General features: G+C 41.7%; 1 protein-coding gene across 1 annotated transcript in view; it reads left to right on the top strand.

Annotated features, from left to right (window-relative positions):
• pgs1 (phosphatidylglycerophosphate synthase 1) overlaps positions 1-15,690 on the top strand; it is a 38,890-nt gene extending 23,200 nt beyond the window's left edge. Inside the window, exons 7-11 of the mRNA XM_085760570.1 lie at positions 2,530-2,804; positions 5,677-5,968; positions 7,066-7,214; positions 7,361-7,491; positions 15,068-15,690. Of these exons, the coding sequence (XP_085616696.1) occupies positions 2,530-2,804; positions 5,677-5,968; positions 7,066-7,214; positions 7,361-7,480 (836 nt within the window). The 3' untranslated portion in view covers positions 7,481-7,491; positions 15,068-15,690. The remainder of the gene's footprint in view (positions 1-2,529; positions 2,805-5,676; positions 5,969-7,065; positions 7,215-7,360; positions 7,492-15,067) is intronic.
• Positions 15,691-16,365: the final 675 nt, after the last annotated feature.

Raw genomic sequence — 16,365 nt, 5'->3', positions numbered from 1 at the left:
CGGTGGTAACAGGAAGTGGCCAGGTTTTACCTTAACGTGTACTGATGCCACATAGTTGACCCCATCAACTTCATTCCACTTCTAAAACATGCAGACTAAGGTGGTGAAGCTACATCATGAACGCTGTGAAGCTACGAGTAATGGCGTCCGTGTGGCGACGCGGCGACCATTCCTCGCCATTAAAATACGTTTGGCTTTATGATGGCTTTAATGAACTCGTATCAACATGAAAATTGGTACACAGGTCCAGGGTCACGACCTCAACGTCTCCATATGCTCATAGGCGATCTCACTCATGTTGCCCCCTAGTGGAAACAGGAAGTGGCATATTTTACATCAACATTGTCCGATTTCCTCCAAACTTCACATGTGTGATGAGGGACTGACCCTGAACACACCTGCACGCATCCCATTACTGCCCCCTAGTGGATGAACCATTAACTGCTCATAACTCCCTCATGCTTTGTCCGATTCACTCCAAACTTCACATGAGTGATGAGGGGCCGCCCCTGAACGCACCCACCTACAACTGCTTAGCGCCACCTGGTGGATGAACAAAACATTGCAGCCCCGACATGCCTCAGGCCCCGCGGTCGCATGTGTGAGCGAGGGCCCGTCATCGCCGCTTGCGGCTTTAATTTATTATTATTATTAAAGGGATAGTTCACCCTAGAATGATATTTCGCTCATTATCTACTCACCCTCATGTTGACTAAGGGCTGGAAGAAGTTTCAGATTCCTCCGTCCCTTCTCTGAGTTACAGGGGGTCTCGGCGTAGCAGTGCATGTCCATATAACGGTTGTAAAGGGACACCAGAGCTCTTCGTAAAAAAACACACACAAAAAAACATCCAAATACCTCCATGCTGCTCGTATGTAATGTCCGTCTTGTGCTGAAGCCCCAAATTGCGTAATTGTCCCGAAAAAAAATTAAATAAATCTATATTTTAAGCTTGTTTGTAGCGGAAGCTTCTCAAAGCTCCTCTTCCTGGTCCGTCCAAATCTCGCGTGATTCGCAGTAACCGCACTGACGCCGGCGCAAATCACGCGAGATTTGGACGGACCAGGAAGAGGAGCTTTGAGAAGCTTCCGCTACAAACAAGCTTAAAATATAGATTTATTTAATTTTTTTCGGGACAATTACGCAATTTGGGGCTTCAGCACAAGACGGACATTACATACGAGCAGCATGGAGGTATTTGGATGTTTTTTTGTGTGTGTTTTTTTACGAAGAGCTCTGGTGTCCCTTTACAACCGTTATATGGACATGCACTGCTACGCCAAGACCCCCTGTAACTCAGAGAAGGGACGGAGGAATCTGAAACTTCTTCCAGCCCTTAGTCAACATGAGGGTGAGTAGATAATGAGCGAAATATCATTCTAGGGTGAACTATCCCTTTAATGAAGCAGCTTCAGGGTCCTAGTGGTGGTTAAATCAATGTCTTGTAACTTGTTCCAGGGAGAACGGAGGCTCTAGAAACAGCGAACTCCTCCTCCTCTTCTTCCTCCTCCTCCTCTCCTCTTCCTCCTCCACTTCCTCCTCTTCTTCCTCCTCCTCCTCCTCTCCTCTTCCTTCTCCTCCTCTCTCCTCTTCCTCCTCCTCCACCTCCTCCTCTTCTTGTTCTTCCTCCTTCTCCTCCTTTCTCCTCCTCCTTTTCCTCCTCCCTCTTCTTCCTCCTCCTCTTCCCCCTCTCCCTCCTCCTTCTTCTTTCTCTTCTTCCTCCTCCTTTTCCTCCTTCTCCTCCTCTTCCCTGTCTCCCTCCTCCTTCTTCTTTCTCTTCTTCCTCCTCCTTTTCCTCCTCTTCTTCTTCTTCCTCCCTCTTCTCCTCCTTTCTCTTCCTCCTTCTCCTCCTCTCCCTCCTTCTCCTCCACCTCCTCCTCTTCTTCTTTCTCCTCCTTCCTCCTCCTCCTCTCCTCCTCTCCCTCCTCGTCTTCCTCCTCTCCCCCTCTCCCTTCTCCTCCTCTCCCTCCTTCTCCTCCACCTCCTCCTCTTCTTCTTTCTCCTCCTTCCTCTTCATCCTCTTCATCCTCGTCTTCCCCCTCTCCCTTCTCCTTCCTCCTCCTCCTCTTCTTCCTCTCCTTCTCTCTCTTCTTCTTCTTCTCCTCCACCTCTCTCTTTCCCTCCTCCCCCTCTCCCCCCTCCTCCCCCTCTCCCCCCCTCTGTCTCTCCACACATGTTTTCTGTCTCAGTCTATTGTCTCTGTCACCAGTCGGCTGGAATGACAATAAGCTGATGGTTAAACTGATGACCGGGGATATTATGGGGTGTCCTGTTATACTGCTCTTTAGCCGAGGCTGTAAATCTGACTCATGTCTCTTAAGTGGCTGTAAACACACACACACACACACACACACACACACACACACTCAGAGCCAGAGCACGGTGACCCAGAGACCAGTGTGACCTCCTCCTCTTCCTCCTCCTCTTCCTCCTCCTCCTCCTCCTCCTCCTCCTCCTCCTCACTCCGTCTCTTTCCATCCGACTGGGATTCTCATGTGTATGTTTTCTTTGTGTCTCCGCGGCAACCAGGCAACAGGCAGGACTTCTCGGCGGCGGCGCGGAAGAGGATCATGGAGGTCGTGAACACGGCGCACACGAGGCAGCGGCTGCTGAACCTCCACCGCTCCTCCTCCTCCTCCTCCTCCTCCTCCTCCTCCTCCTGCGAGGACTCGGAGGACGACGAGGGGATGGCGACGAGCGAGGAGGCGGAGGCGGCGGCGGCGGCAGCGGGTGAAGACACCTGGGTGTTCCCTCTGGTCCAGATGAAACCTCTGGGCATCCAGGTGGACGAGCAGGTCACACAGGTGAGGCCGCAACACACCCGACTGCCCTCCTCTGATTGGTCGACTCGTATCCTGGGCCCAGTTGTTCAAAAGTAATGTAATTGGATTTTGGATAATCAATTTTTATGGTTTTAATCTGGATCAAAACTTGTTCAAAACTTTTTCATTTTTTTATTTTAACATATATTTATTGTTTTTTTGTGTTTATACAACAACATCCAACAATTTGAACATCCGAAACGTACGGCAGTAATGAAAATAAAAATAATACTGGACTGAAAAGGACCAAAATAAATGAATAATTAAATAAATGGAGAAAGCAAAAGAATTAAAACAGATAAATAGGATGGAAAACTTTGATCCAAAAAAAAAATCAGGATTATTCTGATTCAGGAACAAAATGTGATTTAAAGGGATAGTTCACCCAAAATTCAAATTTCACTCATTATCTACTCACCCTCATGTCGACTAAGGGCTGGGAGAAGTTTCAGAGTCCTCCGTGCCTTCTCTGAGTTACGGGGGGGGGGGGGTCCGCGCAGCAGTATTTGTCCATATAATGGTTGCGAATGGATACCACTTTTCTTCGTCCAAAAAGACACACCAAAAAACATCCAAATACCTCCATAGTGCTCGTATGTAATGTCCCTCTTGTATTGAAGCCCCGACATGAGAAATTGTTCCGAAAAAAATTAAATAAGTCTATGTTTTAAGCTTGTTTGTAGCGGAAGCTCCCAGTGTCTCAGTTCACTGCTCTTCCTGTGACCGGCGGAACAATTTCTCATGTTGGGGCTTCAATACAAGAGGGACATTACAGACGAGCAGTATGGAGGTATTTGGATGTTTTTTGGTGTGTCTTTTTGGACGAAGAAAAGTGAGCACCATTCACAACCATTATATGGACAAATACTGCTGCGCGGACCCCCAGTAACTCAGAGAAGGCACGGAGGACTCTGAAACTTCTCCCAGCCCTTAGTCGACATGAGGGTGAGTAGATAATGAGTGAAATTTGAATTTTGGGTGAACTATCCCTTTAAATTGAATTCAAGCTGGTCAAATAAACAATGTTTATAATGCAGTGTGTACAGTATATACACTGCTTTATAAATATATAAAATATTCACAATGTATTTGACTAATGAACTGTATATTTGCCTTTGATAAAGTCAAGTCAGACTTTATCTGGTCTGCAACAAAAAACAGCACAGAAAACAACACATACACCAAATGATCAAAGTCTCATTTAATACTTGTTTGAACAACTGGGATAAAAGTAAGACAGTTTACATGAACCTGGATGATAAAACAAGGGATTTCAAAATCCGGATAATTTTGATCCAACTGGAGCTGAAACTGACCAAAAAACCCTCAAAAAACTAAACAAACAAAACACAATTAGCTGCTGAGGTCGTCATGAATATCTTGTGCTTGTTAAACGTGTTAGGAAAAGCAGACTCAGAGTGATGAATAAACCACAGATAAATATTTGAACATGAATTCAGAGTTTATTAGTCACATATTCTGGGAAGGAAGCGAATAACACGATCACCAGAGCTCTGTCACGTAATTTAATACCAGAGGGTGAAGTGTGGAGTCAGCGCCGTTTGTCTCAGCCGACGTTTCTCAGACATGGATGTTTTGACTGTTTTTTTTTTGTATTTACATTTTACTGCAGCTGTTTTGATCAAACTGATGATGATGATACTTACAGATGTTGTGTTGGTTTACTTTTTTATGAATTATTGTGTGTGTGTGTGTAGAAGGTCAGGTTCATAAGACTCGTGTGCACAGAGGTCGTCAAGTTATCGTCACTATCGTACCGCAGCATTGAACGTTGTTAGACTTTAAAGAGGAACTACTGTATGCAGGGTTTTTGCCTTTTATTAAATTTAAATTATGAATTAATTCAACAGTTTCAGAGTAACTGTGATGGTTAAATGACTTGTTACAGGGAGAACGGAGGCTCTACCAACCTTGTAAGATCAGAGCCTCCGACCCGGTGTCCCAGATCTTGTCTCGGCGGCACCACGGCACAAACAGATAAAACTACACAAATATAATAATAATAAACTTTATTTGTATAGGACCTTTCAAAACGCAGTTACTGTACAAAATGCTTTACAGATCAAGTAAAAATAACACAGTCATCAAAAACATTAAGAAAAACATACAACCAAAAACCTGATCTGAAGGATAAAAGCATAAAACCATAATAATCAGCAGTATTGATAATAAAACAAATAGAATAAATGAAATAAAATAAAATAAAAACAATAAAGGTGTATACAAGGTGTATAAAGATATATACACGTCTCTTCATTGTAAACAAATGCACATGGCAAAGAGGAGGGTTAGCAACACAGTGAAAAAGCGACCAGACTTGCATAGTTCCCCTTTAAAAATCTAATTTCTTTCAATGTAATAATCTGAATTTTATTGGTTTTTAATGGGAATAAACTCCAGATTTTAAAACATGAAAAGCCAGAAATAATGATAATAAATGATAAAAAAAAAATAAACCCACAAATACCAAACTTCATGAGCACATACAGACCCTAAATTTATTGCAATTTACAGTTAATAAATAGTCTGAAAAACTGAGAATCTGGAGCAGAACCAGTGACTTTTAATGAGACGTTGAGTCCAGCTGAGTCGTCCCATGAAATTAAACTTAAATTAATTCAAACAAAAACATGAAATATAATATCCTGATGAGTTAAACATGTCATTATGTCGTTAAATTCATCATTATCGAGGCAAAATGTGACATCCTCGGTAATAAAACATCAATAACCGTGTCTTTGTCGTGGTGAAACCATAGCAACCAGCTGTGTTTCCCACACCGTCCCCGGCTGTAACTCGTCTGTCTTCGCTCCGTCTCTCTCCGAACCTCCAGCGGCTGCTGACAGACGCCGGGCCCGACTCCACTGTGTTTCTAACATCAGGTTACTTCAACCTGACCCGGGCGTACATGCGGCTGGTGCTCGGGGCCGGCGCCAGCTACCGCATCCTCACCGCCTCGCCGGAGGTCAACGGGTTCTTCGGGGCTAAGGGCGTCGCCGGGGCGATCCCGGCCGCCTACATCCACATCGCCAGGCAGTTTTACAACCGGGTGTGCCAGCTGGGCCAGGAGCGGAGGGTCCACCTGCACGAGTACCACAGACCACAGTGGACCTTCCATGCCAAAGGTACCGGGGGGGGAGGGGGTCAGTTGAGCTGTCTTAAAGGGATAGTTCAACATTTCATCACCGTAACCCCTACAGTCATAGCAGTAGGTTTGTTACCTTTAATTATCGGTGCATGTTGTTTTGAGATCTGCGGGGCAGAGACGTGAGCTGCTCAGCGAAACACAATGGAGGTGAACGGTACAGGTCCCCTGTCCCTCATCAAACTCATCAAATTCACAATCCAACAACTCCACAAAGCTCTCGGGGACAAGTTGTCACCTGCACATTCACCGCACTATGAGATAATCATGTAACATTACAAGACAGAGTTGTTTTCAAGGCAAATTCAGCAGGAACTACATTACAGACAGATTTCAAAAGCGCAAGTAGTTCAGAGTATTTGCTTCATGTGTCATAATGTTCCATCATGTTCCACGCTCTGGTGGACAAGTTGTGACCTGCTCATTCAAATAAAATGAATATAATGAAATAATCATGTATAATTATGGAACATTATGACACATGAAGCAAATACTCTCTCACAACTTCTCCACCAGAGCGTTTTGGAGTTGTTGGATTGTATATTTGATGAGTTTGATGAGGGACAGGGGACCTGTACCGTTCACCTCCATTGTTGTTCGCTGAGCAGCTCACGTCTCTGCCCCGCTGATCTCAAAACAACATTCACCGATAATTAAAGATGATGAACCTACTGCTATGACTGTAGGGATTATGGTGATAGGAGAATTTGCCAAAATGTTGAACTATCCCTTTAAGAAATATAAATATATTGGCAGTCTGACTCTGAACCGGGTCGCACCGGTCCGGGTCGGTTGTGTTTGGCCTCGGTGAGAATAATAAAAACACATCACTCACACTGCTGCTCCTGCGGTGGCGGCGGTATGTAGCGTGAGAGAAGACGGCTCGTACAGTCATCGTGTCGTAGCCTCTGGACAAGGATGTACACTCACTCTCTCTCTCATACTTTGGGGTTTTGGATCGACGCTGGGGATTTCTGCATGTGCTTCCTCTTAGTTGTGGTTTTGGGCCGACAGAAATCCCGTCTGGAAGCTGCTCTCTGAAGCTCTGCCTCCTCCTCCTCCTCTTCTCCTCTGCAGGTCTGTGGTATTACCTCCAGGGGCAGGATCGGCCCTGCCTCACTCTAATTGGCTCCCCTAATTTCGGTTACCGCTCGGTTCACCGTGACCTGGAGGCCCAAATCGCCATAGTAACGGAGAACGAGGAGCTGCAGAGCCAGCTGCAGGAGGTCGGCACTTTATTTCTTTCTTTTTCTTTTCTTTTTTCCCCCCCTCTCTCACTTTAACCACAGTGAGAAGAAATGATGATGATGATGAATGGCTGAGCTAATGTTTTCTGAACGCACACCTGTATGTGTGTGTTTTTAACTCTCAGGAGCAGGAGACGTTGTACCGGCGCTCCACTGAAGTGTCCAGCTCCACGTTCGAGCAGCCGGACCGCCACGTCAAGCTGTGGGTGAAACTGGTCACTCCCTTCATCAAGAACTTCTTCTGAGACGCCTTCAGGTGCAAACACACACACAAACACACACTCCCCAGACATGAACACACTCATAAAAAACATGAAATAAACTGGAATCAGAGAGGTTTTCTGCACTAAACTGTGTGTTTTCAAAGTTTAAAGTTCAGGAATTACATTGAAAACAAAAACAAGACCAAGCGGTAGATTCACAGCAGAGCTTATTACAGTATAACCATGACAGGAAACAACACTGAGCTCCAATTCAAGGTGCCGGCATGTGTGTAAAAGCAAATAAAGACATAAAAATAAATGAATAAAAGTCACATACCATCACACAGCCCAACCCAGACGGCTTCTATGGCTTTCAATCTCACTGAGTAGAAATGATAGAAAACTTCTCTATGTCTCACATTTATCCTTGATCATTAAGGTTTTCCAGACTTTTCAAGAGCGACACAGTTTCATAGTCCAGTCGGAGAAACCTGTAAAGAGGATTTCTGGTTGTAAGAAGCAGTAGCAGTTTCCCAGGAGAGGGAAGCTTCACACTGTAAACATATGAAACCATATCCAGAGTTCACATCCAAACGTTTAACGAACACATCTGGGATATTCGGATCATATTCATTAACTATTATCTTCACATTAGAGTTACAGCACCAGCCGTCTCTGCAGCTCTGTGAAGCCCCGCCTCCTTTGAACTCATCGCTCTCTTTCTGGTGAACGTATAGTGGAGGATTAAAGGGGAACTATGAAAGTCTGATCGCTTTTTCTCTTGTTTTGGTCACTTTTTTTTTCTCTCCGGAGCTCCCACTTACAGTTTCTAACTTTTATTTTACACCACTGTCTTAAAAACTCACAGCTAACCCACCTCCTCCCTTCTTTTTTTTTTTTTTTAGTATATATTTTTTTGGCGTTTTTGCCTTTAATTGATAGCATATAGTGAGATAGACAGGAAAGGGGGAGGCAGAGAGAGGGGGAATGACCTGCAGGAAAGGTCTGCCCGATGCGGGATTCGAACCGGGGACGCCTGCGTTGAGGACTGTAGCCTCTACATGGGGCGGCCGCCTTAACCACTGCGCCACGCACCGCCCCACCTCCTCCCTTCTTACTCGGCCATTTTCATTTGTTCTTTAACGAAGCTGACGAGACGGCAATCAGTGGAGTGATGTCTGTTACCGAAGTGGGTAACGTTAACAAGAGATTAACAAGGATTATCGGGCGTGTTTGTGTCGTAGTGGCGTAAAGAAGTCCAGCGAGAAGAGATCTGGGAGATCTTGCAAGGTTGGTTTTCGGACAAGAGACGCTAGGTGGAAGGTAGAAAGCCTCCGTTCTCCCCATAACAAGTCATTTAACCATCACAGTTACTGCAAAGCTGTTTAATAAAGGCAAAAATGTAGCATCATTCCTCTTTAAACAGCCAAACAAGAAATAAAGTGAACAAAAATGGTTTAAAAAAAACACTAATTTCACAGAAAATGTTTCTAATAAGTCCAGATTATGAGGTAAAAGGGTAAAACCAAGTATTCAGTGAGTGTTTGTGCTGCATTAAAGAGCTATCAATGTCATTTAATGTCACACAAACACGAGAGATATTAAAACCAGTTTCACGCGTGTCATACTCACAGTACAGTTTGTGCTCAGAGATGAATACACACGTCTGTTGTTGAGACTTCGCTGTGTCATCGTTACTTTGACGTCTGCAGGAGGTTGATTTACCAGATTCTCACATCTGGATATGACTCAGGTTTTATTTCAGATTTTTTCTCTTTTTTTCTCCTCCTCATTTTCCAGTGAATTAATGAAACATCAACAAAGGGTTTTATTTATAGAGTTAGAGTTCAAACACTTCTCCATCTCTTTAACCAGAATTACATTGCCCCATAGTTTTTGTGCACCACGCTTTTTTTTCCAGAGTTGCACCACTCGGTCGATTATTGATCATTGATCTGATAACTGGAAACTGTGACAATCTTTTCCACACCGTTTTATAAATTAATTCCCTTCACAGTCATGTCAAATATTGGTAATTGATGTGAAACTTTGTCATAATTGTTATGTGAAGTCTTGATTAACGGGTTAAAAACACTGTGGATGTGACCTTTGATCTTTAGTCAGCAAACTCCGATCAGTTCCTCTTTTTTTTAAACAAATTTGAAGAAATTACAGAGACATCACGAGTCAAAACTGAATTTTGTGAAGTCACTGTGACCTTTTGACCTTTTGTCCTAATGAATCCTTGTGAAGAATGTTTACAGTAACTGAGACACTATGTCCATTACAAATGGGACGTCCACAGCCTGTTAACAATAATGAGACACATTTCTCTTTTTTTTTTTTTTACTGTTTACTATCGTTTGATTGACAAAATGATTCATTGATTACTTGAAAAATAGTGAGAAGAATGAACATTTGCAGCCCCACAACTTCACAGCACTGTCACCTGTCACACTTATTATATTATATTATTATATTATATTATATACATATAAAGTAACGTCAAACTTTTACTGTAATAACAATTATATTTCTTAGAATTAATTTCCGATTTAATTTTGAAGTATATGTCAATACATATACCGGTACTGTATATGCCTCAAGTCAGGGTCAACATGTGTAAATAACTGTTCAGTAGTTTTCCCTGAGAACAAGTTTTCAGTTTATGTGACAAAAATAAACTTCTCATCTTTGAAACTTTCATTCAATATATCAAGAAAATATATAAATATATGTAAGACAGTTAATCAGACTTATTATAATCAAATTACAGAGAGTTTTCCTTCAGAGGAGGTCGCTTCCATTGTTTTTATTCAGATTCGTTCTGTCAGTGTGTTTTGTTTTTTGTTTTTTGTTTTTTTGCTTAGTGGACAAAATCCAGCCTTGAACATACTGTACTGTACAGAAACACGCACACACACACACAGAAACACACACACACACACACACACACACAGAGTGAAACAGGCTGTGGCTTCTTAGAAATGTCTGCAGTCATTGTGGTTCAGTCCCAAATCACAGGCCCCGTCCTCGTCTTCCCAGCAGCCCCAAATCACCACAGTGGGAGCGGGGACGGCGTGTCGGCTGACTCACCGCTGTCAGGCTGAGAGAGTGAGTCAGCGCCGTGTTATGGTGATGATGATGGTGATGGTGATGAGGATGATGAGGGTGGTGGTGATGATGAACCGCCGTCGGTGTGGTCTGTGCTGCCTGTCAGGACTTGGTGAGGTGAAGTCAGAGGGTTCAACCTGAGCGGAGCAGATGAACTCTGAGAGGAAAAGAAAGTATGTTTGAGTTTATGAAGATGAAGATCTGAGAGTCACTGAACAGCTGGTTTTTTTTTTATTGTTTGTTTGTTTTAAAGTTTCTGAGAAGAGGAAGTGTCAGAGGACTGATGATGATGATGGTGATGATGATGATGGTGGTGGTAGTGATGGTAAATGGGTGGTGTCTTATCGTTACCTGGACGTAGAAAACAAAACAACAGCAGAGAGAGTGAGTGATGTGTTGCCAGGAGGGAAAAAGAGTTGTAAACAGATCTCCTTTCACAAAAATGCACACGGGCGAGAGAGAGAGAGAAAGAGGGTGAGAGAAAGAGAGAGAGACAGAGAGAGAGAGAGAGAGAGAGAGCGCACAAGCACGTTCAGACCTATTGTTGGAAAAAAATGTTGAAAAGACGTGTGGAAGTCGTCCTGTTACTGGCAGAGTGACGCAAACCACCAGGGGAGGGAGGGAGGGAGGGAGGGAGGGGGAGGACGGGTGTGTGTGTGTGTGTGGCTGTGTGTGTGTGTGTGTGTGGCTGTGTGTGTGGCTGCACAGTGACCTCGTGCAAAAGGGTCACGTCGACCTCCTTAAATATTTATTTAATAGAAACTTGTCACTGGTGATCCTTTCAAAATAAAAGCCACGGAAACAAATAAACAAAGCACAACAAAGTTTATATATATAAAAAAAGAAGTGTTTATTTATTTATCTATTTATTTATTTATTTATTCATGGCTCAGGGCTCCGGGGGCGAGCAGGTGGAACGAGGACGTGTGACTTGTTTTTGGCCGACGCGATGAGCAGTTTCCTTTTTCTTGTACCTGCTAATTGATTGATTGTGCCACCGTTCAGGAAACGCCTCCTCCCTCCTCCCTCCTCCCTCCTCCCTCCTCTCTCCTCCCTCCCTCCGCCTCATCACTTCTCTGACAGTTTGTTGTCTTTTCTGTGACTTTTACCGAAAGTGATGATGATGATGATGTTGTTGCGCCGTACGTCCACTCCCATGTGACACTTAAAAACCAGGTGCAACACCACTGACTGTAAAATCTCCAACAGAGTTTAAAGGTGAAACTTTGACCGTTTTATAGTTTTAACTTTGATGAAACTTCAACGTTATTCCTTTTAAATTTGTTTTTTGTTTTTTGCTGAAGTGTTTTTATCACAATTATATCAACAACATGAAGTAAAGCTGCTAATATTCATGTAATACACTGTAAACTTCAACATCTGTGATCTAGATCAAATTAATTATAATGGTAACAAGTGATTATTACAAGAAGAAAGAATGCTGCATAACCTAACATTGCAAAACACAATATTACATCACATAATATTAAAAAAACATAATATTTTAACATAACAGCATCTCATCATTAATCTAAATAGCAAATAAAGGTGCATCAGTGATTTAACTCTGGACTCTTTGTAATAATTTAACTATTGAACTGTGGTAAATTGTTCGTGTATTCATCCACGGCAGTAAATAGTTCCCTAACAAACACAATGTTTGAGTGACATGGGATAAAAGCTGAAGCTCGGAGCCGTTTGGAGGAAACAAAAGACGACTTGTTCTCGAAAAAGCTTCGTCCTGTAACCAACAGGTTTAATCAGGTTCGAGGCCACAGACACTAAAAGAAACAACAGACGACAGCTCTGCTCTTTTATTTTTCTTTTTTCTTTTTTAATGAGACTTATTGGGAATAAGAAAAAAAATGTTTTAATGATCAGTTCCAGCAGTTTGTCCATATTTTTCTCATTAAGATGATTTATGAGTGAAAGTCTGGTGTAAACAGAGAAACACAGAAGTTTTTAATCTTCACCACGAAACATTAGACACATTTTTTATTTCCTTTAACATATTGTATCGTTTTATATTCACGACATCTCCCTCTCTCTTCAGGCTTAACTCAAACTGTCACATTGACATTTGACTTTATAATGAAGAAAACATGCTCCTCAGATTAGTTTTTATTTGTTTTCCCCAAATTTTAAGTTAAAACTAATACATTTAATTTAAAACACAGGGCGTTTCATACATATTTTTATACATTATTGCTCTGCGTCCTTCTAAATGTAATTATAAAAGTTATTTTCAGGATGACAGGAGGTGATTGATTAGAAATACATTTGACATTTGACGTCTCTGTTGATTTAAACCATTAGATATTAATAACTGAAATAAACGTAACTTTTTATTTGTGCATTATTCCACATTTCACAGCTCTGATTTGTTAAATTTTTCTATTTCAGGATCATTTTTCCTCTTTTGTTTTGTATTTTCCCAGCTCAGTCCCATTGATGTAAAACAGGCGGTGGTGTGTTCAGTGACCTCTCCCCCTCCCCGTTGTCTGTCAGGCAACTTTGTTCACACTCACTCTCGCTCTGTATCCGTCTCTCTCCGCATTGTGATCTGTGTACATTACTGCTTATCTCTTTCTTTTTTCCTGACAGAGGAAAAAACAAAACACGGCGGAGCTCCAACAATAGCCGCTGTGCCGGTTAAAAGGATAAAAAAGTCCTTATCGGCAGCGCAGGCCAGCTATTGTTAGAAACTAGTGACAACAGGTTGGAGCCTCTCCAAACTGTGTGTGTGTGTGTGGGGGGGGGTCAGCAGGGTTAACGCTCAACAGGCTGGTCCTGGTTGTCATGGAACTGACTGCCCTCTAGTGGCGACGCTCTGATTTCCCACTGTGATGTCTGGTCCCTGAACTACAGTCATTGACAAAAGTCTTGTCTCTTATCCATATTGTAGGAAGAACAAATAATAACTTGACTTGTGGTCGATCAATTGCAATTAGAAATGTCTCATATGAAAGGAAAAGCCCTCTAGAATATTTTTTATTTTACCAAAGTAAAGTTTTATATCATTCATTGAGTTTTATCATTTAATTAGGACAGAAAGGTCAGATTTTGTCTTCTTGCATACAAAAATAATGTCGAAATTATTCATATACTTTTTTTTGACTACACAAACATCAAGTCATGCTTCGTGCATTGTAAAAATTAAAAAATTAATATCGTGTATGACCTCCATGAGCTTGGAGGAAGCATCCATACGGTTTGGCAATGACTCAAATAACTTATTGATAAAGTTATCTGGAATGGCAAAGAAAGGACTCCCAGAGTTCATCAAGAGTTTTTGGTTTCGTCTTCGAAGCCAGACAGACCTGCTCAATAATGTTCATGTCTGGTGACTGGGCTGGCCAATCCTGAAGCACCTTGACCTTCTTCGCCTTCAGGAAACGGGCAGCAAGGATTTCTTGATACTTCAGGCTGTTGACGATGTTGCCGTCCACTCTGCAGATCTCTTGCACACCCCCATACTGGATGTAACCCCCAAACCATGATTCTTCCTCCACCAAACGTAACTGTTTTCTGGGTGAACTGTTGGGTCCTGTTGGGTCCATGCGGGTTACATCCAATCGATCGACTACAAGTCAAGTAATTATTTGTTTTTCCTACAATATGGATTAGCGACAAGACTTTTGTCAATGACTGTAGATACGACCCAGTCCCAGTGTTTGTCTATTTATATGATATCAGGATTCACGTGGTTTGAGTTATTTATTAAACTGAATTTGGCTGCACGTTGAATCTGTTTGACGAAAGATGACGAAACAAAAACATTTGAGGACACCGCTTTGGATTCTGGGAAATTGTGACAAACCCTGTTTAGTTTGATCATTAAATTCATCTTAATTAAAAAATTTATGTGGATGATTTTAAGTGCACACATTGTTGCTTTAATTTCCTATTCCTCTGAGTCTGCTGTGTTTGTAATTAAATGACAATTTATTATCATTTAGCCTTTAACCACCTGCTCTTTGTTTTCCATGTCCTGATAAAATCAAATCACGGCACAGAAACCAAACAATGAGCTCAGTAATCGTCCTTTTATTGTATGTTTAATTTATAACCGCGTGAGTTTTATTTATTTTATTTTGTGCTGACAGTTTTCCATGTTTAAAGCCTTTTCTAAATCCAATACAAGGATCAAAAACATCTGTATCACATGTCGAGGCTGGTTGTAAAAGGTCATTGATGAAAGGACGGAGTCATTCTTTAATAACTGATTGATTAATCAGTTAATACGCAGGCAGCTGTGTAAATAGTTGCAGATTCTCTTTCTCACATGATAAAGAAGGTGGAAATTTTTCTGTATTACATTTTTTTTTAAACATTTCAAATAAGAATTTATCAAGTACTTGTTCTACATTTATGAACTTGTCTTTTGTCCTAAATCTATTCTGCTGATTAAAATACAAAAGACAAAACTCTGTAGTTAACGCTCAGTAACACAAATAACCACAACACGACTCACTGATCTCTCCCTCTCTGTGTTTGTGTGTTGACGTTGTGCAGGTGGAGGCTCCAGAGTCCTGAGGTCGAAGGTTCGCGGTGCATTTCGGACACACGACGCCGGGGAGTCGGCTTCTTCAGCTCCACCCGAGCTACAACCCTCATCAGTGACACACACACACACACACAAACACACACATACAGTATATAAACACAAACACACTAATAGGAGCAGATGTACGTGGTGAATTCAGGAGGTAAATCCTCAAAAACCTCATTTCAATATAAGCTCCAGTTCCTGGAAACATCATCTTGTTACTCTGTTCTTTCTTAACAACCTGCTGTCGTTTCACTGTGGATCTCTGTTTTTTTTTCTATTATTGACAACAACAACAAAAACAATTCCTCTCCCTACTGTACATACATGTTTACAGCTCCATGTTGCATGTATAAAAAGAAGCAATAGAGACGATGTCAGTCATCAGTGTGTCCCTGATGTAGTGAGTGACGGCTGTGACGTAGACAGACGGGTGTGGTGAGGCGCGATTACGATTCCTCGAGGAGCCTTAATGACAGTTTTTAAGAGCTCGGAGTGTGTTTACAGCAGTAATCACAGTCGTTGTACAGTGTCTATGTGTTATTATCTTTGTAAATTAAAGGATGATGTGGTGAGTTTTTAAAAACGACCTTAAATGTGTGACTTTTTGTTTTGTGCAGTGGTTGACTTTTTTTGTTTTTTATAGCCTCAGCATTGTGGCAACATCTTATTTTTAAAAAGTGAACATTATGTTGGCATAAAAAGCTGAATATTATCAATAATTTTTGCTTTTTAGCATCTTTTAGTTCATTGTTTTGGTTTTGCAGCCATGAATCTTCAGTTCGGTTCCCACGGGTCTGTTTTCATGGTTTTGATGAACTACTAAGGCAAAATGTATAACTAAAGATAAAAAATAAATATATAATCAGTATTTACAATCAGTTTTTGCTGCCCCCATGTGGCCAAAAAGTCAAGTACTGCAGGTTTTAACACCACAGGAAATATCTGATTGAAGTATATAAAAAAATAATCTTGTAAATCTCCTGCACAATTTCAAGTCAATTTAATTTTACATCTACAAGTGTAAAATTATACAAGAAGAGAACTGAGATCTGTTTTAAGGCCCTGATGAAACATTTCTAACATTTATATATTGATCATTTGAAAAAGATTATTCAGGTATCGATAGTTAATTGAGAGTTAAACTGATTTAAAACTGAACTAATCAGCTTCAGGACTGTGGGTGTGATTTGATTAGATTTGATCGACTGTTGCTCTCGAGCTGCTGCAGCAGCAGCAGCGGCTGTTATCTGCTCCATGCCGA

Source organism: Trachurus japonicus, chromosome 19 (genome assembly GCF_045865225.1).
Source record: "Trachurus japonicus isolate A0001 chromosome 19, Traja_1.0".
In the NCBI taxonomy this organism is placed as follows: domain Eukaryota; kingdom Metazoa; phylum Chordata; class Actinopteri; order Carangiformes; family Carangidae; genus Trachurus; species Trachurus japonicus.
This window is presented reverse-complemented; position numbering and strand designations above follow the sequence as displayed.